The sequence below is a fragment of the Cricetulus griseus genome (assembly GCF_003668045.3).
Source record: "Cricetulus griseus strain 17A/GY chromosome 1 unlocalized genomic scaffold, alternate assembly CriGri-PICRH-1.0 chr1_1, whole genome shotgun sequence".
In the NCBI taxonomy this organism is placed as follows: Eukaryota; Metazoa; Chordata; class Mammalia; order Rodentia; family Cricetidae; genus Cricetulus; species Cricetulus griseus.
The window spans coordinates 135073653-135099454 of record NW_023276807.1 but is presented as its reverse complement, the minus strand read 5'-3'; the positions used below and the strand labels follow the sequence as shown (position 1 = coordinate 135099454).

Here is a 25802-nt window from a genome sequence, read left to right as displayed (position 1 = left end):
GAGTTCTGGTTCCTTGTTGTTTCTTACCCTTGCCTGCAAGCTAGACATGAGGACATGAGGAGAAGGAGGAAACTAGACACCTTGTGGTTGGTCATATGGATGACAAACTCATCCTACTCATCCTACTCCCCATCAGCTCATGCCCCAGGTTTGCCCTAAGTACTTCTAAAAGGCCCCAACTATCAGCTTAATGATGCCTACTTCCTGGAGCCTGCTCCCACTGCACAGGAGCCCTGCCCCAGACCCCTCTCCTAATCTCCTACCTGTGAGCCTATAGTAAACATTTTTTTTCCAACTTTTTTTATTTGAATTAGGAACAGGATTGTTTTACATGACAATCCCATTTCCCTTCTCCCACCCGTCCTCCCCTACCCGACCCCCCCACTAAAACCTTATCTGTCACATATCTTCTCTGCTCCCTCTGGATGGTGAGGCCTTCCATAGGGTGTCATCAGAGTCTTTCGTTTCCTTTGGGGTAGGGCCTAGGCCCACCCCCGTGTGTCTTGGCTCAGGGAGTATGCCTCTATATGGACTGGGCTCCCAAAGGCCACACCTATGCTAGGGGTAAATACTGGGCTTCTACAGGAGGTCCGGTAGATTTCTGAGGTTTCCTCACAGAAACCCATGTTTCTTGGGTCTGGATCAGTCCCATGCTAGTATTCCAGCTATCTGCATCTGGGTTCCAGTTCAGATCAGTGATTAGTTATGGGTGTCTGCTTCTACTTCCACCAGTTTCTGGATGAGGGCATATAAGTCTGCCATCAATCTCAAAATCAGGGGAGGGCATTTGAGGTAGCCTCTCCTCCGTTGCTGAGATAGTTAGCAGTGTCATCTTTGTAGATCTCCAGACATTTCCCTAGTCCTGATTTCTCTGTAAACCAAAAGTGTCTCCCTCTAGTATATCTTCATTCTTGTTATCATGTATTCTTCCCCTGACTCATATTTTCTGCTCCCTCATGTCCTCGGCATCCCTCTTCCTCTCTCCTTCTCATTCTCCTAGCTCCTCCCCCCCTTCCTGTGCTCCTAATTTGCTCAGCAGATCTTGAGCCTCTCCCCTTCTCCAGGGGACCATGTATGTCTCTCTTAGGGACCTCCATGTTTATTAGCTTCATTGGCAGTGTGGATTTATAGTAAACTTCTGAAACTCACCTTCATTGGCCCACAAATTTCATTCTTTGAATTTACAAGATAAGCACCCCAAAGCCACTTGAGTTGGAGTGGCTTTGGTGTCCATCAAGTTTTCCAAGATCTTGGTCACCCAAGATAATCCTACTTGAGCCAAAAGGCCTCCCTCAAACTCAAGGACATTTTCCCTTATCAACATGAAATGGCATGGTGTGGTTAGGAAATCTTGTCTGCATCCGTGTGTGTAAGCTCTAAGGGTTAGCATGTCCAGAGTGAGACTGGAGGAGTTAGGATAGAAAATCACAAGAGCTTCATATTGTCTCCTTCTCTTCCTCCATTCCTTTCCTCCCCCTCTCTTCTTCCCCCCCATGTATCTCTCTGTGTGTCTCTGTGTTCTATGTGTGTCCCTCCTCTCTCTGTCTCTCTCTCTCTCTGTCTCTCTCTCTCTCTCTCTCTCTCTCTCTCTCTCTCTCTCTCTCTCTCTCTCTCTCTCTCTCTCTCTGTGTGTGTATATCTCTCTGTGTGTATTTCTGTCTCTCTGTCACTCTCTCTTTCTCTCCCCCTCTCCCTCTGCTTCTCCCTCTCCCTCTCCCTGTTAGACACGTCTTCTGTTTTACCTCACACATCTCACATCCTCTGCATTCCATGTCATATCCCACAACGTCAATGAACAGTTTCATATAAACATAAAATCTCTTGTACAACTAGAAACTCAGTAAGAGCTTGTGTGGCATGTCATTGCTATCTGTCCTGGATTTTCCATCTCCCTGGAAGGGTGCTATAATAGAAGCCCACTGAGTGTGTTTAGCCCCAAAACTTAGGAAAATTTAGTCTCTTGAAGCAACCCTAAATATCATTGGAGAGGAAGTCCACAAATGCCTCTCCCTTTTGCCTGGTGGCACAGATTCTGAAAGGCATTTAGACAGTCCTCAGAATGCCCCAGAGTTCCAAGCCCAGATGCCTGTGGCAGTGGTGCATGCATCCATGCCTTACATTTTCCCACACTCCTCCACACCCTCTACCTCTTGCTCCAGGATTTCTGCCTCAACAAACTACCTGAATGCAAGTCTATATTTCATACTCTGCCTTTGAGAGGAAACTCGAGCATCTACATCAAACTGAGACATTTGATTTAAATGTAAATGCTACAGAGAACCAACAGTCTGTCTTCAGCAGAGGAGAACAGCGATTAGACTGTGCAATCATCTGAGCCCAGGGCAAGACTGGAGGCTGAAAAGGAAATGAGAGTTTCTCTCATTCTCTCTGTACTGCAAGGTAGACAGACAGCTACTGATCAAACCCAGGAGGCAGACGACTTTTTAATGAGAAAACAACAATGACTCTAAAAATTAACTAACCAGATGGCACTTTCTGATTACATTTTAGGCAAAGGGAAAATGCTGGCTCTAGCCCTGGCTGGAGAAATTATTCAGTGTGTACAGTATGTTTGTGAAATGGGGTATTTTGTTTTGTTTTCTTTTGTTGAGAGGGGTGGCGATAAGGCCAGGGGCACTATTGCTCTCCACCTTTTCCTGTTTTGACAAGCTTTTTAGCAGTCTCACTTCCAGAGTTCTGGTAGCATTAGACAATCAGCTACGCATTAGGAGGCTTGAGGGATGCTAAGAATGGACTCCTGTCCTATAACACACAACCTGTAAAAGCAAGTACTGGAAACTGCAGAACTCTAATTACTGGTCAGAGGAATGGAACATAAGTCATGTCTCTGGCCCTGAAAGCAGTTGTGACATATTAGACTGTCCGGAAGGTCATTTAATGGATAGCCACCCTGGAGCCTTCTAGGATAACAGAAGAGAAAGAAGCTGTTTGGTGTAGAGCAATCACATAGTGCTGCAAGCTCTTCTAAGGGTCAAACTCAACAGGTCTGTCAATCACCTGAACAGGAAAATGTCCCTTGGGTAAGCTGTGTATTCAAAAGACTTTATAAATAGTATAAAGGCTTCCAACATGTAGGTTGGCACAAGGGTCCCCCCAGACATTGCCTGCTTTCACCTTTGAGAGTGTTCTCTACAGTGAATGTTTTGGCCATGGCCTACTCACTTTTTCTTGAAGATACCTGCCTACTTTACTCTGTCTACCTATCATCTACTCTGCACTCTCTGTGTCTCTTCAGAATTCTTTTGATGGCGATCACAACAATGCAGGAGCCAAGCTGAGGAAAGTGAAAGACCCTGTGACAATAGTAAATTGCTTCCAGTGGACAAAGATCCCTCATCTGTAGCATTTCCTTATTTCTGTGGTGTGAAACTGCTGTCGTGGCCAACTAAAACTGGCAGGACTCTAACACCTGACTTCTGAATCTCTGGGGGACCAATTCTCCCATTTTCCTTTTCCCCAAGACACATCTGCCACTCTCAGCTTTCCAGCACAGGGCATCAGTTAGAGATCCAAGTATCCTGAATTTTCATCCGTTCTCTACTCCCCAGCACCCATCTTTTTTTATCTAGATGATGTAACTTTACACTGACAGTGTGTAGTGTCTACTGGTCTCTGTTATTTCTCAATTCTTTCCAATACCAAGCTATTGCACCCTCCCCAGTTGTTCTCAGCTGCCCCTCTCTCCAAACAGAGAAGTGCTTCAACAGAGGATTGAGGGAATTTCACGCAGAAGGTCTGTGTGGGAAAGATCAGCCAATAACGTAAGCCACAGAGCCCACACTGGCCCTTTAGCAGCAGTAACATCATTGTGATAAGGCCTGAGGAACCCGAAACCCTAAGGTTCTGGATGATTTGATAAACAAACATGTTCTCCTGAGCTTGAGATAGACTCACCATAGATCCCAACAGAAAACCAAGAACTTTTAACTCCTGCTGAAGTATTTGGGAGTCTAGTGACACTGGGTATGCTGGAGCCATTCCCCAAAAACAAAAGACCAGTTATCACCAATTCTAACAAAGAAGCACAGAAGATGATGGGGGTGTTTGGGGTTTCAGAATCCCTCTATATAATGACATAGAAGGCTACTGGTTCTGGTGTAAGACACAAAAAAGATTTTCTTAGCTCCAAATTGAGACATAAGGAATCCCAAAGCTTAGTTCACACAGCCCAGCTGATCTTGTGATATTAGAATTATCTGTAGTAAAGAAAGTCACCATCTGGGGTCTCCCTCTAGTCTGTCTCAATAAGAAAGTCATAGCAGCAACCCCCTGGGTCTGGAGTATGACCATATCATAAACAGGACAGCATTCACAACATGTGATGAAAAGCTACTGGCATGGCCTAAGCCCTGGGAAATGTGAATAGCTACCATATCCAGTCGAATTCCCCATCAGCACCCTTCAAGTGTACATGGGCACACTTAAGTCACATGGTCTGGCAGGCATAGCAGCAATTCATCACAAAATGAGAGGAGTTCGTCTAAGATCAGACTCAATGAGGTTCAAAGATTCATGCTATATATGCAGGAAGGGACATTGCCCTGCCATGTGCCACACTACCCAGCCCTGCAACCAAACAGCATTTGAACAACACCATGAAGGTGCAGCAAGCTGCTGCCTCTGCTTGGAGGGGCTATCTGGGGGAAAGGAGCACAGTTCTTCAGCTTGACACTTATCTCTAAGCAGCCTACATCCCATAGTGCTGTGTTGCCAGTTGCTACACCACCATTCATGAGGCCAGGAACCACCCACCAAGATATGAAAGGAGCCGCATACCCCATCACTCCTAGTCACCCACCTGAGGAGTTCTGCTTTACAACCCTGCAATGGAAGAGTGGTCTAAGTGCTTGACCCCAGTAGGAAACTCTTCTTCCAGACAACAAATTAGAGTTTCAATAAACTGTAACCTCCTGTCACTCAGGGTGCACTGGAACATTGATCCAGCTGGTATAACAAGAAGTAGCAGGGAGTTGTAGAGATGACTCAGCAATTGAGGACACTTGCTGCTCTTCTCAATGACCTGAATTTGGGTTCCCAGGACCCATGTATGTAACTCCAGTTTCAGGGGATCCAAATATCCTCTTTTAGGCACACACACACACATATATCATATAGACATGCACCCATCCACCACCACCACCCACCACCAACAACAATAAAAACAATAGAAAATGTTTTGAAATAAAATAAAATAAAATAAAATAAAATAAAATAAAATAAAAAAGGAGTTTCCATAACAGCAGAGGCAATTGACCCTGACTATGAAAGAGGTATAACTACGTAAGGGGCAGGGAAAATATATTTGACACTCAGTTGCCTCTCTCGGAGCTCAGAGGGATTTAAACAAAGATGAGGAAATACAACTGCAAGATGAGGGTATTGAGCTCAGAAATTGCAAGAACTGAGAAGATAGACCTTCCAACCATGTAAGACACCAAGATGAGCAGAAGTCCTAACTCAGTGTAGGGGACTAGTAAATAAAGTAGTAAGAGGACAAACTAAATGCAAGTTACCACTGCAAGACAAACAGCACCTTAGAAACTATAATCCATTATTCCACTAACTGTGGCAAGGCTGTATCAGACTGGAACAAAGAATGCCAAGAAGTAAATAAGCCAAGAAGTGAACTGTGGTGATGTGCTCCAAGCTGGTCAACCTACTTCTAAGCTGCCATGAGCACTGGCTGCTAAAATTCACAGCTAGGAGCCAAAGATGGACAAGGGCAGATAAAACAGCAGCCTAGACCTCCAGGCAAGTTGAGTTTGTATTCTACATCATCCAAAATGTGTGAACTGGTGATAGTGCCTGCTCACTCCTTGCTCAGCCTCCTGGCTGCACTCTCTGTTTCCTGTACATCCTTTCTTCTTGAGGGTATCCCTTATAACTTGTTTTTCACAAGCATCCTATCTCCAGATCTGCTTCTTAGGAACTCAAGACAAAGAAGATCTTTAGAACAAAAAAAAATGGAGGAAGCAAGAGGAATAATTTCAGGTAGCAGGTCAAAAGAAGACTGGAACACTTGAGATGAGATATGTTCATTGTCCTTTTAATTATTTGAGATATGTTTTCATCTTATATGATGTAAAGAGTTTAAAAATCCAACACATGCCTGAATGGCTGTACACACTTTTAATTCCAGCACTTGGGAGGCAGAGGCAGGCAGATCTCTAAGTTCGAGACAAGACTAATCTACAAAGTGAGTCCTAGGACAGGCAAGGCTACCTAGAGAAACCATGTCTCAAAAAAACATAATAATAATAGTAATAGGTACTTGTTGCCAAGACTATAGATTGTTCTCCACAAACCAATAGCAAGGCCCCATTACTAAAGACTACACTTATAAAACTCACTGAGCATGCAGAAGTTGAGCTGATGCCTAGATAGAACTTTCACCCTCATGTTCTAACATCTTTGGTACAGGAAGGTACTTGGCATACTACCAAGAGAAAAATATAGACAGCAACCCAGCCATTTGATCTACAATGTTGTCCTGCCTATAACATTCACTATGGCAATGTGGCAATGTTGTTGTAAGAACCAACAAATATCTAATTTGACTTAAGGCCCACTCCATGAGATATAACCTATACCCAACACTGCTTCTTGAGTGACCAAGAACCAGAGACTAGATAGCCCAGGGGGCCTAGGGTAAAACAAAAACTACCAGTCTTTAAAAAAAGAAAGTAGTGATAAAATGACTCGATGATATCCTGCTATATTCCTAGAACAGTGCCTTATTCAGCCATCATCAGAGAAGCTTCTTCCTACAGCAGATGGGAACAAATACAGAGACACACAACAAGACATTACCTGGAGAAAGAGACATTGAAACATACAGCCCTAAATGGGATGTCTCCATCAAGTCCCTCCCCTCAGTGCTCAGACAACCCAACAAAAGAAGCAGTAAGGGTGTAAGAATCAAAGGGGATGGAGAACATTCTAAATCAACTGAGTGAAGCTCATATGAACTCTCAGAGGCTGAAGCAATAATCATGGGGCCTACACAGGTCTGCACTAGGTCCTCCGCATATACATATTGTGGCTTTCAGTTTAGTGTTTTAATGGAATTCCTCAATGTGTGAATCAGCGGGCCTCTGATTTTTGTGCCTGAGTGAAAAGAAGAAATAAAAAGAGATGGGCAAGGCAGCTCTTAGGTAGAGTGGAGGGGAAGGTTTATTAGAGATGTAGGGAGAGCCTTGCCAGAGGCAGAGACATCTGGAAGAGCCCAGGGTGTACATGACCCTAAGACAGGCCTTGTGAGGAAAGGAGGAAGGGAAGAGAGAGGAGGGTAAAGAGTAGGCAAAAGGCCAGGTAACCAAAAGGGCTGGATATATAGGGAATGGCATCCCAGACCCTGAGCTGTAGAAACTTAAGGTAGAGGGCAGGGTATGCCAGCCATACCCTGTAACTGGTAGGGCCTGAGGGATGCTGGGAGAACTTGGAGGCTGAGCCCACTTTGATATGTTAAATAGGGACCTCACTCTAGCCATTTGTCTTGGGTTTGAGACCTAACAGTGCCTACTCTTGGGCTCTTTTCCTTCTGTTTGTCTTGTCCAACTCCAATGTTTTTATATTATTTTATTTATTATTAACCCTTAGAAAGCTGTTTTCTAATGAGAGACAGACAGGGAGTGGATCCAGATAGTAGGAGAGATGGGGGAGGAACTGGGAGGAGTAGAGGGAGGGGAAACATAGTCAGAATGTATTTTGTGAGAAAAAAATCTATTTTCAATAAGTTAAAAATAGATGGTTTCTAATCCATACAGGCATTCAGCAAAAGGCTTTCTCTTATTCCTAATATGGTAGCATGCTTTCCAGTAATTCAAAAACAAAAATAAGCTTGTTTGTGACTAGCAGAAGGACACAAGCTGAGGCAATTTTGCTCAAGGCCTCGCTGAGAATGAGGCTGCCTGGCTCTGCATGCAGAGTGGAGAGCTTTCTAGCACTGTTCTCAGATGTTAAAGGACTTCCAGCCCAGTGCCTGCAGAGTCCCTGAAGGGACTGGCTTCCAAGACAAGGGGGAGGAAAGAGGTGTGGGAATCAATACAGTTGTTGTGCTTTGTGCTTTATTTTTGATTTACTGTAGGTAAGCACCAGGAAGAAATAAAGCCATGTGCACTGTGGTGTGGAAGCTGCTTTCTCAGTTAGATCACTCCAGCCAGGTCAACTGCAGCCTGCACCTTTTCCTTTCTTAATTTAAACTAATTTTAAAATTTTATATATGTGAACGGTATTAACATCATTTCCCCCTCTCTCTGTCTCCAAATCTTCCCACATCCCCCCACAAACTGATGACCTCTTCTTCTTGAATTATTATTGCTACATACACATAATATAAACACACTTATGTATGCTCACACACTTGCATGCCTAAAAATGAAAAATTAGCTTTCTCCAATGGAGCATCATGGGGTATACAAGTCACACTTAAGAATGCCTAGCAGTAGGTGGCTGGCACAAAATGAACTCAATGGTAGTTTTGAAGGCTTTGGGGTTTTTTGTTTGTTTGTTGTTTGATTGTTTTTTGGGTTTGTTTTTTTTTTTTTTTTTGTCTTTTTTTTGTCTCACAATGCTTTGTTTGGGGCATTTTTCTCTAACTTTCATAGTTTCTGATTTTATGTTTTAATGAGTTTTGTTGGTGTGAATGTATGTCTCTTTGTGTATATATACATATATGTTTATTTTATTTTTCTTTAGTGTTTTTCTCTGTTTTGTTTTATTCTGGCTTATTTGTTTGGGGGGACTTTTTGCCTTTTTGTTTTCTAAAGAGAGAGACAGAGAGGGTGTGAAGTTGGATGGATGAGGGGGTGAGAAGGATCTGGGAAAAGATGAGGAAGGGGAACCTGTAATCAGAGTATATTATATGAAAATATATTTTCAATGAAAATAGAAAAGCTGAGGTTAAATTAAGATAATCTATAAAACTGTGTCCCAAATTTCCATTTTTGAACTTTTCAGTGTAGTTAGAAAGGGATGTGGAATGCTTAGTATAGGAAAGTTTGTTTACATAAGGTAGCCTCATCATAAGTGTCGAATATTTCTTTTAATTGGAAACTAACACATGACTGTAATAATAGGCCTGACAGAAATTCAAAGAGGTGAACCTCCAGCCCGAAGACTTCTACCACTTTCTTTGGATTGCAAAGGCAGCTGCTTGAGTTTCAGATCCCCACTCACACAGTGCTAGAACTGACTATTGCCTCAACTGATTCAACAGTCTTCTTGTCATGAAAGCAAGCTATGTGCGTCCGAGAAACCACAGTTAACATCCTCAGACTGCACAATTAGGAACCTCTTATGCTACACTGTCTAAATAGTCAGAACACCTGGAACTAAGTGATTCATAACAGAAAGAAATTTGTTTGAGCCTGTGGTTCTAGAAGCTATGAAGTCCAAGACTGGGCAATTGAATCTAATAAGAATTTCACGGTGCTTCATAGTATGAGAGAAAATACAAGAGAGAACACATAAGCTTGGGGAGAAATAAGGCCCAACTACTGTTATGGCTGACTACTACTGTGAGGATATAAGTAGTTCATTATGAAGGTTCCACTTCCATGACCAAACCAGCCCCCACTAGAATGCATCTTTCAATGCATGGATTTCAGAATAGTTCTAGCCCTTACCTCTTACCCAGTTATAAAACTATTTTACATTTCAGTTCTTTATATAAAAACAACTGACTTCCTTGGAACCAATTTCCTCTCATATTCTACTACCTGTTGCTACTGTAAATTAATGAAATTGAGTAATTTGTGAAAGAAGAAATTTTATTTGTAGGCGCATGTTTCTGGAAAGTTCAAGATTATGTGGCCATATCTGTTGAGATATCATGGTGCAGCATAACTTGGTGGAAGTGGGAAGGAAAGATTAAATATGTATGAAAGAAGAAATTATGGCAAACTCCTGTGAGAGCTAACCAATTTCTACACTAAAAGAATTTATCCATTCATGAGGACTCCATCCCATGACTCAAACAACTCTCAATACCCAATCTTCCAACACTACCACATGGAAAAACTGCATTTCCAACACATGACATTTAACATAGCAACAGCAGTGATACACAAACCTTCAAGTGCTGGTGACTCTTATTCTGAACAAAAATTCTGCCATGGCAAGAGCAATGTGTAAGAGTCATTGTTAAGGAACTTAATAAGGGGTACTGTGGAATTCCCTGGGCCTGATGAGGACTTTGCCGAAGCTACTATTATGTCATCTGTCTTTCTCTTCCTTCCACATTTTTTCTCGTAGTTCACAAATACTATTAATTTAACTCATAAGTCTGAAGATTACTGGGAATTTGACTGACCAAGACTGAGCCATACAGGGTTGGCTTTAAGCTATCAGTTGAATTTAGGACTTTGTCTCTCTCTCTCTCATGCTTCTGAGGCAACTGGGTTTTTCAAATATATCCATCTCAGGATATTGGAAACAATGTAGAAAGTATGAGTGTGATCATGCATGTTTACTTTGAGCCTCCAAGTGTTCCATATCTGTTACTATCATATTGGCCAACACCTGTATCAAAAGGTTAGATTTGTATTCTGCTCTCAAGTAGCCATGACACATATATGATAATACAATACCTCTATATAGAAACAAAATAGCATGGGATAAGACTTTAGTCTATTATACAACCTTAATATCCTTTGGCAAAATTACATTAATATCAGGAAGAGGAGACAGAATAATAAGTGACAAAATGTCCATATCATAATCCTTATGACCTGTAAATATATTTTTATATGACAAAAGGACTGTAGACACTACAGATCCAGACATGCTGGTATAGTAACTCTTGATTGCTACAACAAAATACAATAGAAAAACAGCTTATAGGAGAAGGGGCAGGCTTATTTTGGCTCATGGTTTCTGGGGGTTTTGTCAGCATTACTTGTGTTAGTTGCTTCTGGATTCCTGTTGAAGACAACAGCATAAGAAGGAGCATGTGACAGTGTGAAATGACTTAACTCATGGTGGCAGGGCAATGAAGGGAAAGACAAGAATGGATGCAGTCAAAATGTATAAAAAGTCAAGCCCCTATTGACCTATTCCTCCAAGTTTTTGATTTCTTTCTAATGGTACTAACCTTTTCAGCAACCACACCTTCTCAAGCCCAACTTAAATTTTCTTGACAAACTTTTAAGTATTTCAAGTATTTCTGCTCGGCTCTTTCATCTTCATTCTCACTGAAAATCGGGCTCTATGCAGCCAAGCATAATCATGACATTACCTGAATGCACTGACATTTTCTCCACCAGATTAAGTAGTCAGTTACCTTTAAATATGGCTAGACACAAAGTCTCTGGGCCTGGCCTAAATATAGAACATCTCTTTACAATGTACCATGAATGTTCTAGTCCAATTCCCAATAGGATCTTTTTTCCCATCTCCAACTTCATGAGCACCATCTTTACTACCTGTATTCCTATCAGCACCTTGGTCTTACAAGCTCCCCACCATCTCCCATTAAGCTGCACTCACAACATTCTTGGGCTTCTCTTGTCCACATTTCCAAACCTTTCCAGATCTTGCTGCAAAGCAACTCCAGTGCTTTTGAACCACATCACTGAGAAGGTCACAGCAATGCCTCCACTTATCAGTCCTGGTTTACCTGTAAGTAATCTTTCTGATACTCAGACAAACACTGAAAAGACAACTTAAGAAGGAAAAATTTAATTTGCCCCATGTTTTCAGAGGTTTCAATCCATCATCAGTTGGCTTTGTACCTTCTCAGCTGGTAGTGAGATGAAGCATCATGTCAGAGAGAATGCAGTAGAGCAAGTAATTTACCTGATAATGAACAGGAAGTAGAAGAAAAGAACATGGAGGTGTCGGGGCAAAAAGTAAATCCATAAAGCACTTCCCAGTGACCTACTATAATAATAAGGTCCCAGGTCTTATTATTTCTACCACTTCCAGTTCCCAACACCAGCTGGAGACCAAGTCTTTAACATATGAGTTTTGAGGAATCATTCCAGATCCAAAGAATAATGGAATGTTGTCTTAGATTATCTGAGTGAGCCCAGAGCAATCACAAATTTTATATGCAATGAAGAACAAAAAGTCAGATAAGACATACTAATGGTAACAAAAGTGAGACTTGTCCAGAGCTAAGAGCAAAGAAATGTGGGCAGCCTATGGAAGCTGGAAAACAATAGTAATATATTCTTAGATTTTCAAAGGGATTGCTATTCCAAAATCTAGATTTAATATTGTAACACTCAGGCTTTCGATCATTGTAATTAGAAAGTAATGTATCTTCATAAGCCACAAAACTAATGGAAATTCATTTCAGCAGCAACAGAAGGCTAACATATTAAAGTGAGTAGTAGTCATTATTCACCCTTTATTAAGCATAGATGTCATAAGCCTTGATTCTTAGGTAATCAGCTTGTTTGACATAAGTGCCGAAGGTACAGGTCTCTGTCCAGGGGAAGGCATGAGTCTTGGATCAATGCAAACATACACGTTTAATTGGAACAGGTTGGAGGGAATTCAGAACAACCTTCATTACAAGAGAGGTAATCACTTCTTCCAGATACCATATGACTACAAGGCTGATAGATTTCAAAGGAAAATACTCCCTAGATGCCCATGAGGTCATATGAATGTGGTTCCATTCTATCAATAATATGCCAAAACGAATGGATGCTTGGTGTCATGGTCTGGTACTGGGACTTTCCATGCTGCTTTCTTTGCTTTTAACCGATGAAGTCACTCCTTTCAATCTCCAGACCATTCAACATCCCCTGGGTTTGCAGCCCATGTAATCTCACCATTCTACCAAAGATGGTCATCATTTCTTCCCCACCAGTTTGGTGCTCAGACTGTCTATCTGACCCTTCTCTTTTCCCAAAAACTATCTGGAGCAAATCAAGACACTGGCTTTCACTATTATATTTCCCTTGTAGATCAACAAAGCTTCTACAGGCTTTCCATATAGAAAGTCCTGTAGACTTGCAGGGTAGTGGTAGCACACACCTTTAATCCCAGCATTTGGGAGGCAGGTGCAAGTGGATCTCTTGAGTTCCAGGCCAGCCTGGTCTACAGATCAATTGAGTTCCAGGACATTCAAGAGCACACAGAGAAACCCTATTTCGAAAAAGAAAGAAAGGAAAGAAAGAAAGAAAGAAAGAAAGAAAGAAAGAAAGAAAGAAAGAAAGAAAGGAAGAAAGAAAGGGGAGGAAGAAAGAGAAATGTTACAGACCATGAATTTTATAAAAGAGGAAAAGACCAACTTAACTTTTTCACAATCCCAACTTCTTGCTTAGAAATCTACAAGATATTAAATACTGCTATTGTTTACTAAATTTGTAGGAACATTACAAGAAAAATTATAATATATTTCTCTCCCAAGGGAATGTTATAAGGCGTAATGTATCAGGAGTTAGCTGAAATAATCGTTATTGGGAAAATAAACGAGAAAAGAGACCTCAAATCATTAGTGTGTTTGTGCATATAAATAAACTTCTCTTAATTAAAATTTTCTGTGTGATATTTTATTTAGTCCATAACTTTGTAAATGTCCTCTAGGCAATAATAACTCAGGCACTGGCATATTTATATAAGTATGCAATTTTATAGACTAAATGCTTATAGTACTGTTGTACACATTTTGAAATATATCAGAAACTCTTCCAGCATGAGCAAGGCACCAGAGGCTTTCTGGCTCTGCTCTTACAACTCTTAAAGTCTAGAATCGTATGTCCAATCTTCGAGCTCATTGATTCTTCCTTCAGCCCTATCCAGTCTTCTGTTGAAACCTGTTGTTGAATTTGCCAATTCACTTATTGTATTCTTTATCTCTAGAATTTTTATTTTGAAATGGTTAACTTTTATTTCTCTATCAAACATCTCATGTTGTTTGTTGATTATTTCCTGAATTTCGCTTAGTTTTCTGTCTGTATTGTCTTGTAGTTCCCTGAACTTCTTTAAAAGGATAATTCTGAATTCTTTGTCCGTCATTTCATAGATTTCCTTTTCATCTTCATCCATTTCTAGAGCATTCTTGGTGTCTTTCGATGGTGCTGTGTTTCTCTGGTTTTTCATCACCCAGGTGTCCTTATGCTGATGCCTGCGCATTTGATGAGACGGTGGCCTCTTTGAACTTTGGCTGGCGTTCTTTGGTGGCACTAGATCTTTACTAATTCTAGCCTGGGATTCTGGATGAGCCGGCTGTTGGCAACCCAGACATTGAAATTTTCCATTCAGAAGAGAAAAAGAAAAAAAAGAATGAAAAGAAATGAAAGCTTAAATGATTTATAGTACAGCATCTAAAGAGCAAAAGTACAAGTTGTTAGCATTCAAAAGGGATGAGAGACAGGAATAGAAAGCTTACTTATAGAAGTAACAGCATGACACTTTCCAAACCTGCAGAAAGATATAAATATCAGGGTTCAAAAAGTCAAAGGACACCAGTCACGTAAAATCAAAATAAAATCACCAAAAGCATATTCTAATCAAACTATAAATGTTCAGCCTCCAAGAGCGGATTCTGAAAGCTGCAACCTAAAGAAGAAAATGGCATTTGAGGAACTGCCTGGATATCAAACATTTCAGCAGAAACATTTCAGGGCATGAGAGGTGGGATTACACCCTCAGAGTACCGAATGGAACCCTGCCAACCAAGAACACTGAAGTCGGAAAAGATGCCATTAGTTTTCAGGCCTTCTCAGACACACAACTGAGCGAACTTGTAAAGAATGCTAGGGAGAGTGGTAAATATAAGCACTGAATACAACTTAGAATCCTAATATTGTATGATACTATGAAATTTAAAAACAAAATTATTTTTTAAAAAAAGGATGGTCACACAAGCATGAGTGTGCATGATGTCCAACCCCAGCACACATACAATGAATCAATCATGGTGGCTTCCACTTTTAATCCTTCACCTGGAGAGCAAAGGCAGGGGAATCTCTGGACCTTATTGGCCAGCCAGCATGAGTGAGGCACTGGTCCCAGTGAGAGATTCTGTCTCAGAAAAGAAGAAAATGGACAGCACCTGAGAGCATACCATGGCCTCCATATGGCATACAAGAGCACCTGCAAACACATGTATGTGTATGTGTGGGCATATGCACACTCGTATCCCAAAAAGAAAAAAAAAAGTAATCATAACTACAACAATTCATTAAGGAATATACAATATAAAGAGTTATATATTATACACAACTTCAAAAATTTAATGTGGGAAAAGCAGTAGAATGAAAGTGTGGAATATTTTTATGACCACAGTTAAATTGCTCTCAGGTTAAAATGTCTGTTGTAACTACATGTTTTTGTAAGTACCATAGTAACCACAGGACAAAAGCCTATAATGATGATATACTAAAAACAGAAAAGCAATGAGTAAAAACATAATACTCAAGGAAAAATCATGAAACTACAAAAAAATGTCATAAGCAAGCATAAACCAATTCAGAATAATGGACAAAATGACAGTGGTATTTCTTTGTCAATCCAATTGCTTTGGATATAAATGGGTTAAATTCTGCAATTAAAAGACACACAGTAGGTTGATGGAGGAGATCCTTCTGCATATATGTTTGTCTTATTGGTTGATAAATAAAGCACTGTTGGCCAATAGGGGAGCAAGTTAGGCGGGACTAGGAGAGAAGGAGGATTCTGGGAAATGTAGGAAAGGGACAGAGTCACCATGTGATTGCCAGGAAGACAGGACACACTCCTCTGGCGTCCTTGATAAGTCTTTATAAAATATATAGATTAATAATTATGGTTGATACTTAAGACAGAGATAGCAGATAAGAAATCCTAGTCATTGGCCAGCAGTGTTGCAATTAATATAAGACTCTGTGTGTTATTTGGGGCCCCCATGTGGCGGCGGGGCTTGAGCAGGTTGGTGGAAAGTTATCATTACAGTAGGTGCCTAGATTTAAAAACAAACCAAGACTCAACCATTTGGAATGTAAAGAAACATACTTTTCCTGTAAAGAAATATGTCATCTGAAAGCAAAAGGAAAGAGAAAAATATACCATGCAAATGGACACCAATAAACAGGAAGAGGGGCTGTTTTTTCATCAGATAAAGTAGATCTTAGCACCAAAAACTGTAAAAAAGATACCACAAAGATATATATATATATTCTCCCAAACCTGAGACCTGGAAGCAAAAAGCAAATGCTAATGGATATGAAGGAAGAGTTAGGTCATATTAAATAACGATAGGAGACTTCAGCATTTCATCTTCTGTGGTGGACAGATTTACAGATTGTCCAGATGAAAAATTATCAGGAAAACATACTTAAACTACATTCTAGACAAAACAGGCTTTATAGATTTTTACATTCCACTACATGCACGTAAAAAATACTGCAGGCAAAGCGTTATCGGCACACCTGTGTTTATTACAGCACTAGTCACAGCAGCTAAAATACGTAATCAATGTAAGTCACCATTAATGAATAAGTGAATATGAAAATGTGCATATTCATAATAGAATACTATACCACCATAAAAGGTGGAAACTTTCACAATGTTAATAGCCTTTCAATTTAGCTGAAATTAAGCTAAACACTCTATAAATACCACATGATCTCATATATGAGACATAAAATGTTGACCTTCCAGAGAGTAGAATAGTGGTTATCCGACACTTGAGTGACTAGCAAGAATTGAGAAATGGCCAATGCATGCATAACTACAGTTACATAAGAAGAATATGTTTAAATGGAAACATTGAGCAGATAACTAGAAAGTAGATAAGTAATTTCCTATAGCAGGAGAAAATTATGAAGAAAGGAAATGAGGGAGGAGAGAGAAATAAAGACCAATGCTTATAGATTTTCTGTTTGGATGACGAAAACATTCTTAAATAGTTGATAAATAACGAATGCACAGTTTATATAGTTAACTCACTAAAAGCATCTGATGGTACACTTTAAATGGCTGAATAAAATTACATATGATGTTTATGTCTCAATAAAAATTATTATAAAACTATTGTTTGAGAAGTCATGAGCTAGTTCTCTTAATTGTGTGCCATTTGTAAGAGCTTATTGATGATTACATGTCATCTGGAGCCTGACTTTAGGCAGTTTTCCAAAGTTGAGGTCATGTAACCAAAACCAATGTTACACAAATTAAAATGTGGTGACAATAGAAGAGTCTCACAAAGTGAGGAGAATGAGTGATATTGATGGAGATAAAGGTTTCCACAAAATTAACAGAAGTTGGGAAAGTGCTAATTATCTGAAGACTTGTAGGATCAGAATTAAGAGTCTTAGGTTACACAGATTAAACTACAGTCTAGTCTACAAGGCAGAGTTAAACTAGAAAGAAAAAAAAAAACACAAGAGAAAGGAAGAAAAGGACCAAATGAAATGATGATGTACTAACAGAAAATCAAAAGGGGAAAACATATTCAAGAAAATAAGAATGAGTAGCAGAAAATATTATGTCAACAACAAAAACAGAGATAGGAAGTAACACCAAATTCATAGATAAATTCTTTCAGAACCTGTTTCAGAACCTGCTATCATCTACAATACACACTGAGTATTCAGAGCAGGCCCTCTGCCTCATGGTAAGTATGCAGTGGGTGGCCTTACATCAGTGAAAAACAACGTGCAATAGAGAGAAGGGATGGAGCAAGCTAGCAACACCCCTACCTGAAGACTCCAGCCCCACCCTACATAGGAAATCTCCAAGTGAGATAGAACTGAGGGAAACAACTATCAAGTGGATTTAACTTAATTCACTACTTTTTCAAAAGGTAAGTGTGTGGTAATAATTCCTAAAAATCATTCTCAAGAGAGATGTAATAATGACTATTCTCTTCTTTCTTTCACAAAATTTTGATTATAAGTAAGAATAATTAAGATGCTTACTGAGGTTCTGCACAGTGTCTATAATGTTGTCAAGAGTAAAGAAAAGTTGATCATGGGACTCTAAGGTCTGTCAGTCTATAATTCTTTAATTAATATATCAGCAGTGCCAGCTCATTTTGGAATCCCTGTTTTTCCTGGATGATAAGTCAAGAGTGTTCTTACTGCCATCACCTACAATATTTGAGACCATACCAGATACCCTAAGGTTCATGCCTAATTCCTGATAACTAATTAGGCAGTATGTCCAGGAAAGTTGTTTGTAACATTTTTTCTGAAAAATGGCATTTTAGATTCTACAAATTAATTTTTTCTCATATAGAAAAAAGAGTTCCACACTAACTAATTTGTTAATACTAATACTATTTTGTAAGATTCCTGTGAGGAATTAATATGTACACATATGTAATATGATTACTGCCTGGTATTGAGGAGTGACTTAGTTAGCATTAAGTATGATTGCTGCTGCTTTTACAGAATGCTTCAAATAAGCCATCAAGACCACAGAGTCATCAAGAGTCTTGCAGAAATAACAGGATATTACCAAATCTATATTCCAAGAGCCAGAGATGGATAGATGTACTTCCAGAAACTTCTGAGACTATCATGCATCCTGACTCAGTGGACAAGTCTGAGGATCAGGTTTTCTTAAGGCAAACCCTTACAATCTCATGACTATTTAATCAATTAGAGATGATGGCTTTTGATAGTTATTAACATTCTCTTAAAGCTGAATAATGTCTATTTATTCACAACTTCCTTAGATGAAACATTAAACAAATGGTAAAATTTAAAACCTCACAAATGATAAAATTTTAGAAGTTAGATAACATGACATATTTAGTCTTATAAATCATATATGATATATATTTTTATTCATCATTATAAAAATTTTTAAGGTAAATTTATACATTTTCATATTTCATACTATATTTTTTAAAAAGATGAAATATAATAATTCATGTGTTATTTGCTTTGAACTAGATATTTGGTTTGATAAAACCATTTGGTTTTGATAAAAGCATTATCAAAAATATAGATTGCATATATTGTAATAATAATTTTCAAAAGTTATGAAAAAGCAAGAATTCTTTTTCTAATTATCACCATGGACATAACAATAATTTCCTTGTTTCTTCCATAAGATTTTTAGTAAAAACAATATACAATAAAGCTCTTTGCATGATGCAAATTACGATGCCAGCATATCACTTTTTCATCTTAAAACATTAAAACGCTTCTAGGTGTAGCTCAATAACAAAAGATATGCAAAAACAATGAAATCTTGAAATTTGCAGCCAAATGGATGGAACTAGAAGAAAACATGGTGAGTGAGGTAACCAAATCACAGAAAGACAAGTAAGGTACGTACTCACTCATATATGGATATTAGACATAGGGCAAAGACTACCAGCCTACAATCCATACCACCATAGAAACTAGGAAACAAGGAGGACCCCAAGAGAAGAACACATGGTCCCCCAAAGAAGGGGAGGGGGACAAGAACCCCTGAGCAATTTGGGAGGGGGGGGGAGGCGGGAGGTGTGAAGGGGAAAGGGAGAGATTGGGAGGGGGAGGAGAACAGGAAGACTGAGACAGAGGAGGAATAGAGGAGGGCAAGAAAGGAGATGCCTTGATGGAGGGAGCCAGTATGGGTTTGGAGAGAGGTCTGGCACAGGGGAAATGTTAGGGAATCCACAGGGATGACCCCAACTAAGAATCTAGGCAGTGGTGGAGAGGATGCCTTTGATGTCCTTCCCCTATAATGAGATTGATAACTACCTTGGTTGCCATTCCTAGAGCCTTCATCCAGTAGCTGATCAAAGCAGAAACAGGTACCCACAACTAAACACCAAGCCATACTCCTGGAATCCAGTTGTAAAGAGGGAGGAGGGATGGGCAAAGGAGCCAAGAAGCTGCTGCAGAAACCTGCAGAAACAGTTGACCTGACCTACTGAGAGCATGGAGACCCTAGTGTAAAGCTGGGAACCAGCATTGGACCCAACCAAGCCCTCTGAATGTGGGTGCCAGCTAGGAGGCCAGGGAAGTCTATGGGACCTCTAACAATGAAGCCAGTGTTTATCCCTAGAGCACAAATGGACTTTGAGAGCCCATTCCCTATGGAGGAATACTATTGCAGTCTAGATATGGGAAGGAGGGCCTGGGCCCTCCCCCAAATAATATGATGGACTTTGACGCTTCCCCATGGAAGGCCTCACCATCCCTGGGGAGTGGGAGGGGGTGGGTTGGGAGGATCGGTGGGGAGCACAGGAGGATGGGAGGTCTAGGGAATGGGGGGGTTGATATGTAAATAAGAGTGCTTCTAAAATTAAAAAAAAAAATACTTTAGCCGGGGGTTGGTGTCACACGCCTTTAATCCCAGCACTCCGGAGGCAGAGGCAGGTGGATCTCTGTGAGTTTGAGGCCAGGCTGGTCCTCAGCGAGTGCCAGGATAGGCTCCAAAGCTACAGAGAGAAATCTTGTCTCGGAAAAACAAAAACAAAATATTTTAAAAAGAGATATGGATGTATACAGACATAATTTATGTATTCAAGGTCCTTCTTTAGACTCATTCTAATTTGATAATCTTAAATTTGGAGAAGAGGAAATTAAAATTATGGAAACTAAAATGGTATATTCTACAAGAATATCCTAGCATAGTTTGAAGATAAAGACAAGGAATGATAACCATCTAAAATATAGATCCATAGCAATATATTGACAAGCCTATACGACCTTGATTATCTGCATCCTGGATCCACACTAAGACATGTGAATACACTTGAATGTTGTACTAAGAACAAAGAATACCTCAACTTCATTCTGCAACAGCCGTGAGAGCTGTGTGCCTCTCAGCACCCTTAAAATTTGTTTTTCGAGTGATAGCTGACTATCACTATAGTCCCAATAATGAGGAGTAAAAGCTAATTACTAGATTTTAAAAAATAAATAAAAAGTCCTTAGAGCAGAAATGTCAGTGCTACAGAGGTCACCCACCTTAGACTGCATCGGTAACACCTGTGAGCCTGTCTGTTTCAACTCAACTAACTGACAAGCTTAGCCTTGACTAGGAAACATGCCTTGTCTTCAGCTCCAGGAGATCTTCTCAGTAACCTAACCTGATCAGAATCTCATACAGGTCTCCTTCATTTTTTTTTTTCCATTAAATATTGACAGCATAGGCAATGGAAAGGACTCTTATTTTATCCTGGGGATCCAGGTAAATTTACTGCTTGCACAGCTACTGAGTTATTTTCTAATGTTGACATGTGTAAGGATAAACTGAAAAGCCTTGAACAGAAGCAAATTCCAAGCTTTAGTTTGAGAGTTTCTAGTCCACCCCCATTTTCAGGCTAAAAGTAGATTTTAGGCTTTCAGATTTTTAAGTTAGCCTCTCTTTAGCATTGCCTTTTTTATAACTGTGGCAGCAGTAAAACAAGATGCAGCATCTACCATTTGAAGACCTATAATCCAGACGAACCAGAGATCTTTGAATGATTCATCTGAGCCCCCACTCCTCTGTCAGTCCCACGTGGCCACCAGGTAACTGACCATGGTCTCTTCATTTTTTGTGGCCACCACCCATCACCTTGATAAATATTGGGCATCCTCCATTGTCTAGCATTCTATGGTGTAAATAAACTAACAGAATAGAAACTATTTCAGCTATCCACTTGAGAGTCAAGTTTCTAAATAAGTACCACCAAGAAGTAAAAATGTTTTAAAGGATCATTTAATCAATTCGTCTCTGTACAGCTGAAATTTTTGGAAAGTGGAGTCAATGGTTTATGACAACGGAGTAACCACAGAAGGAAACAACAGAGAGGGAGCCAAGAATCTCACATGGACCCTGATGGTTTTATCTCTATTTAGCACTTCCCCTCAAGTTTCAAATTGAGTACTTTAAGATTTTATAACCAAAAGCAGGAAGAAAGGTCTGTTTCTTCAATCAGGGTTCCTTGTTCACTGAGATGGGCCTTATATCAAAACCTTTACCAGATGTTAGATAAACTGCTTGCTCACTTTTTCCTTCCTAAAACACATCACTAAGTTATTGTGACATTCAGGCCAGTTTGCTGCATGGTTTGCAGAAGTTATGGAAAATGCAGAACCGAGAAATCACACCTGGGAGTAGGAATGGCTGTGATGGAATGATTAGCTTCTACTATGTTTCTCTGCTGCTTTCTCTACTACTGTGAGAGGTCTATGGAAGCCTGTTCATCTCAGTCATCACAGGACAAGACACAGGGTACTATTTATGATGAGCATTTTCTTTATGAAGTAGCAAGGAATCAAATCTGTTCTCCACACAATGCCCCAAAAGTCTTTTTGCTTATAATGTACAGAGCTACTGTTCTTACAGTGAAGTGAATGAAGCCCTCTGAGTATTGCAACTGGCAGCCTTGGTCCAAAGCCATGGATCCTTTACCCTGTTTCTCCCTGAAGACATCAAATAACATTCATCTTATGGTAATGATGAGTATGATGAAACTAAAGATAATGCCAAAACTTTGTGATTACAAATGCTGATTGTTTTAAGCATGAGGTAGACGAGATGATCAAAAAGTTTTACTGGATTTGTTCTCATAAAATTGTTCACCAAGTTATGCATAGAAAACTATGCAAGTAAATATTTATTAAGGGAATGTAATGGCCAAGTTTTGACTTTGAAGTTTCCTTTATCTCTCAATTGTGCATTTGTAGCACTATTGAGGTAAAAAGGGAAGGAAGAAACTAGGGTTTCTCTTGTAAGTTTTAGAGTTTATGGTATTTATTCACAAGTGACAATTTTCTTGAGAGGTTGATAAACAAATGCAAATCAAAGTAGTAAAACTAAAATGGCAGTTTTATGGACAAACCTTCAAACCATAAAGCAATTCAAATAATAGGAAGCTGAGTTGACCACAGAAAATGCACACACTGTAGAACCTATTGCCATACAGAAGCTCCATCTCCAGCTTGACAGTAAGAATGTTTAAAATGAGTAAAACTCATTCCTGTAAGGTTTTCTTTAACCCAGCAACAAATCTCTCCCAATTTATGTAAGAACATTCCCTATCTAGCAAAGCATGATTATCAGTCTCTGATTTTGACTCCCATCCTTAGCCTATTAAATCATTCATAAATAAGTTCTACATATGTAAATAACCACCACTCTTCGCTGCCATTTTTCATTGGGTAAGATCTCAATTTGTTTCTTTAAGTTCTAATAATTTGATCTTTTCATAAACTTCCATTGAAGTAAAATATATTGGAGTGACATTTGGGTTGAAACACTTTCTCTCTATCATCCCTGCTTCATTTTAGAATGTAGAAGTATTGAATAGTTTATTATGAGAGGCCATTTTACTTATATATTAAAAATAGTAGAAAATATAATTACAGTGAAAACAGTAAGTTGCTACTTTAATCGTAGTAATTGTAAATACTATTCAGGGCTGATATTTTTTAACAAAAACAAAAAAAATAATTCTACTAATACTTCCAGGATTTGAAACATTTTTCCTGAACATTGGACCACTGTTAAAGGAATCGGATATAAATAACACACATCTATGTTTGTGAGCAGAGCCTGGCACATATTAAGTATGTTTACTATGAAATCTGAATCTCTGTATTTTTATAGCTGTTCCAACTACTGCTCTAAAGCTACTATGAACAAGTTAATGGAAAAATGAACTTCAGAAAAGGTATGCCATCCTTAAAAGTGGGAAGAAGTCCCACTGGTCTTTATAACTGTACCACTGTACATTTATACCAAATTCGAGCACTAAGGTTTTCTGGTGCAGCTATCAATATAAGAGCCAAAGGATACTGATATAGGATGATAGACCAGAGAGAAATTAACTTCTAGGTATTGAAGAAATGTCTTAAACACTCTAGTCTGCTATCATCTTTCTTTGTTAAGAAACAGAGGTCCTGTACCAGCCATCACACGTCTGAGGAGATCACATACATGTCAGAAATTTGGTTATGAGAAGACAATCTAGTTTGCCAAGAACATTGAGCTTCTTTGTAATGGTGGCTATGTACACAGTGTCTTAGATGGAGAGTGTCCCATGAAGTTTCAGGAATAAGATGCTGAATCTACCCTGGAGAACTGAGAGGGCTTGAGATTGTGAATGAGGAACAAAGCTCAGAGCAGGAAAGCGTAATGACTTACCTGTAACACTTTGGTCAAATTGTTAAACAGAGCTTGGCCAGCACTCACTTTGTATTTGACGCCTCTGACTGTACCATTTTTGCTTAAAATGTTGACTCTTCTTGTACCAAAAGCCTTCTCACTGGCTGTCCTGGCTAATACCAGCAAGTTATCCTGATCTTTCTCATGTTCGTTATCTTCTGATCCAATGTGGCCATTTTGCTGTCCCTCAGAGTCTCTGAGTCCACCTATTCCACAGACACTGGCACATTCAGAATCCAGAGAGGCTGGTGGCTGTCCATCTTCATAGACTTCTTTCAGAACTCTCCCACTGTGAGATGAGGCAATCCGAAATCGGACTTTCCGTGGCCTGTCACTGTCTGCCTTTGTCTCTCTTTTTAGCATGGTCACCTCCACCCACATGAACAGTTTACACCATTATGGATCTGCTGTCAGTTCATCCCTTTGCTGCAGCAACAACAGAGCTGGATTCCAGAGACAGTAGCCCTCCTGTGACACTAAGAACGAAAGAAAAGAGGATGCCCAAGGACATACAGTGTGCCGTGGCTATCAATAATTGATGTGCATGTGTGCTATGGTTACCATTAAACTAAAACCTGCAAAATGATCCCAGCCTTTAAATATTAAACATCCATGGTGGACTCCAACAGAACAAGTGCAAGAAATTGCCTGGGATGAGACAGACAGTAAGTATGTGGCAAGGACATAAGAGGCTTGAATGTCTAAGCAGATGATGGGTGTTGAAATGATCTCAGCAGAAACAACTCTGCAGTTTACTGTCTAGAATAGAGGTCCAAAATAAACGTGTAAGACATAGGGGCCCCAGTCAACTCCAAGAGCTAGTGTCTTCTCCCACTCTCCCCAAGCAATCTTTCAAAGGGACAGTGAGTGTGCTACATGCCTGCATACAACCTGCAATGTTGATTCAAATGAAGTAGGTGGTTAGCCTGCAACACCATTGCATAAGACAAAGTTTCAACAGACATCTCCATGCTCTTGGCACTTTGCTGAAGACAAACTTTCACACTGTGAAAGAAAGAACTTCTAGTTGGTTGTGTTCCTACTTCTGCCAGTAGGGAGTGTTCTCTTTGATACAGGGAGGGGTTTGGAAAGGAGATGTGGAATGATGAAGGAAGAATGGAAAATCCTTCAAGCCAGCCAGATCAGCAACAGCAATCCAAGTGATGGACACTGATAGATGTTGCACCCAGTCACTCCTGTATAGAGAAGGTCCCCTGCACCTGCTTGGTGTGTTTTCCATCACTCTGGCAAGCACCCAAGAAGCCTTTTCCTTTGTAAAATTGTGTTGAAATGTTGCTAGTGAGTATGCTAGCTGAATACCTAGAAGAGAGGAGAATCAATGTTTATGTTATAATCTAAGATCTTTGTTGATACTTGTTTTCAAAATACAGAAAACACTCAAAAGAAAAAGTTGAAGACAAAAGTCTCACTAGACACATTAAAAATTTTTTCCCTTCCCCAGTGTGTAGAGTGGAGGTGGTCCAATGCTTACAAAACTGGAGGACTCTGGCTTTTTGCTTTTAAGGACAAAAGTAACAAAGTGCCAGCTTTGGCCAATAAGAAATGAGCAAAACTGATTAGCCTCTTATGGACCAATGCAGTTAAGGCAGAGAGTCCTCTGTCTGTAGTCTCTGAGAAATCTTAGGACATGTACCCGCTTCCCATATTGGCTTGGTCATGTACAGGTTGTGCACAGGCAACAATAGCTACTGTAAGTTCATGAGTCTAGAAGTCTTGCCATGTCC

General features: G+C 39.8%; 1 protein-coding gene across 2 annotated transcripts in view; it reads right to left on the bottom strand.

Moving 5' to 3' along the window:
- The window catches only part of LOC100764131 (glutaredoxin domain-containing cysteine-rich protein 1), a 125268-nt gene extending 99835 nt beyond the window's left edge, over positions 1-25433 (bottom strand). The window contains exons 1-2 of one of the 2 annotated variants that reach the window (XM_035453296.1): positions 24037-25433; positions 13525-14202 (exon numbers count right to left, since the gene is read on the bottom strand). In XM_035453296.1, coding sequence (XP_035309187.1) covers positions 13714-14202; positions 24037-24438 — 891 coding nt within the window. In that variant the 5' untranslated portion in view covers positions 24439-25433 and the 3' untranslated portion in view covers positions 13525-13713. Of the gene's footprint in view, positions 1-13524; positions 14203-24036 lie in introns of those variants that run through there. The other variant, XM_035453297.1, reaches the window with a different exon arrangement.
- Between the last annotated feature and the right edge of the window lie 369 nt (positions 25434-25802).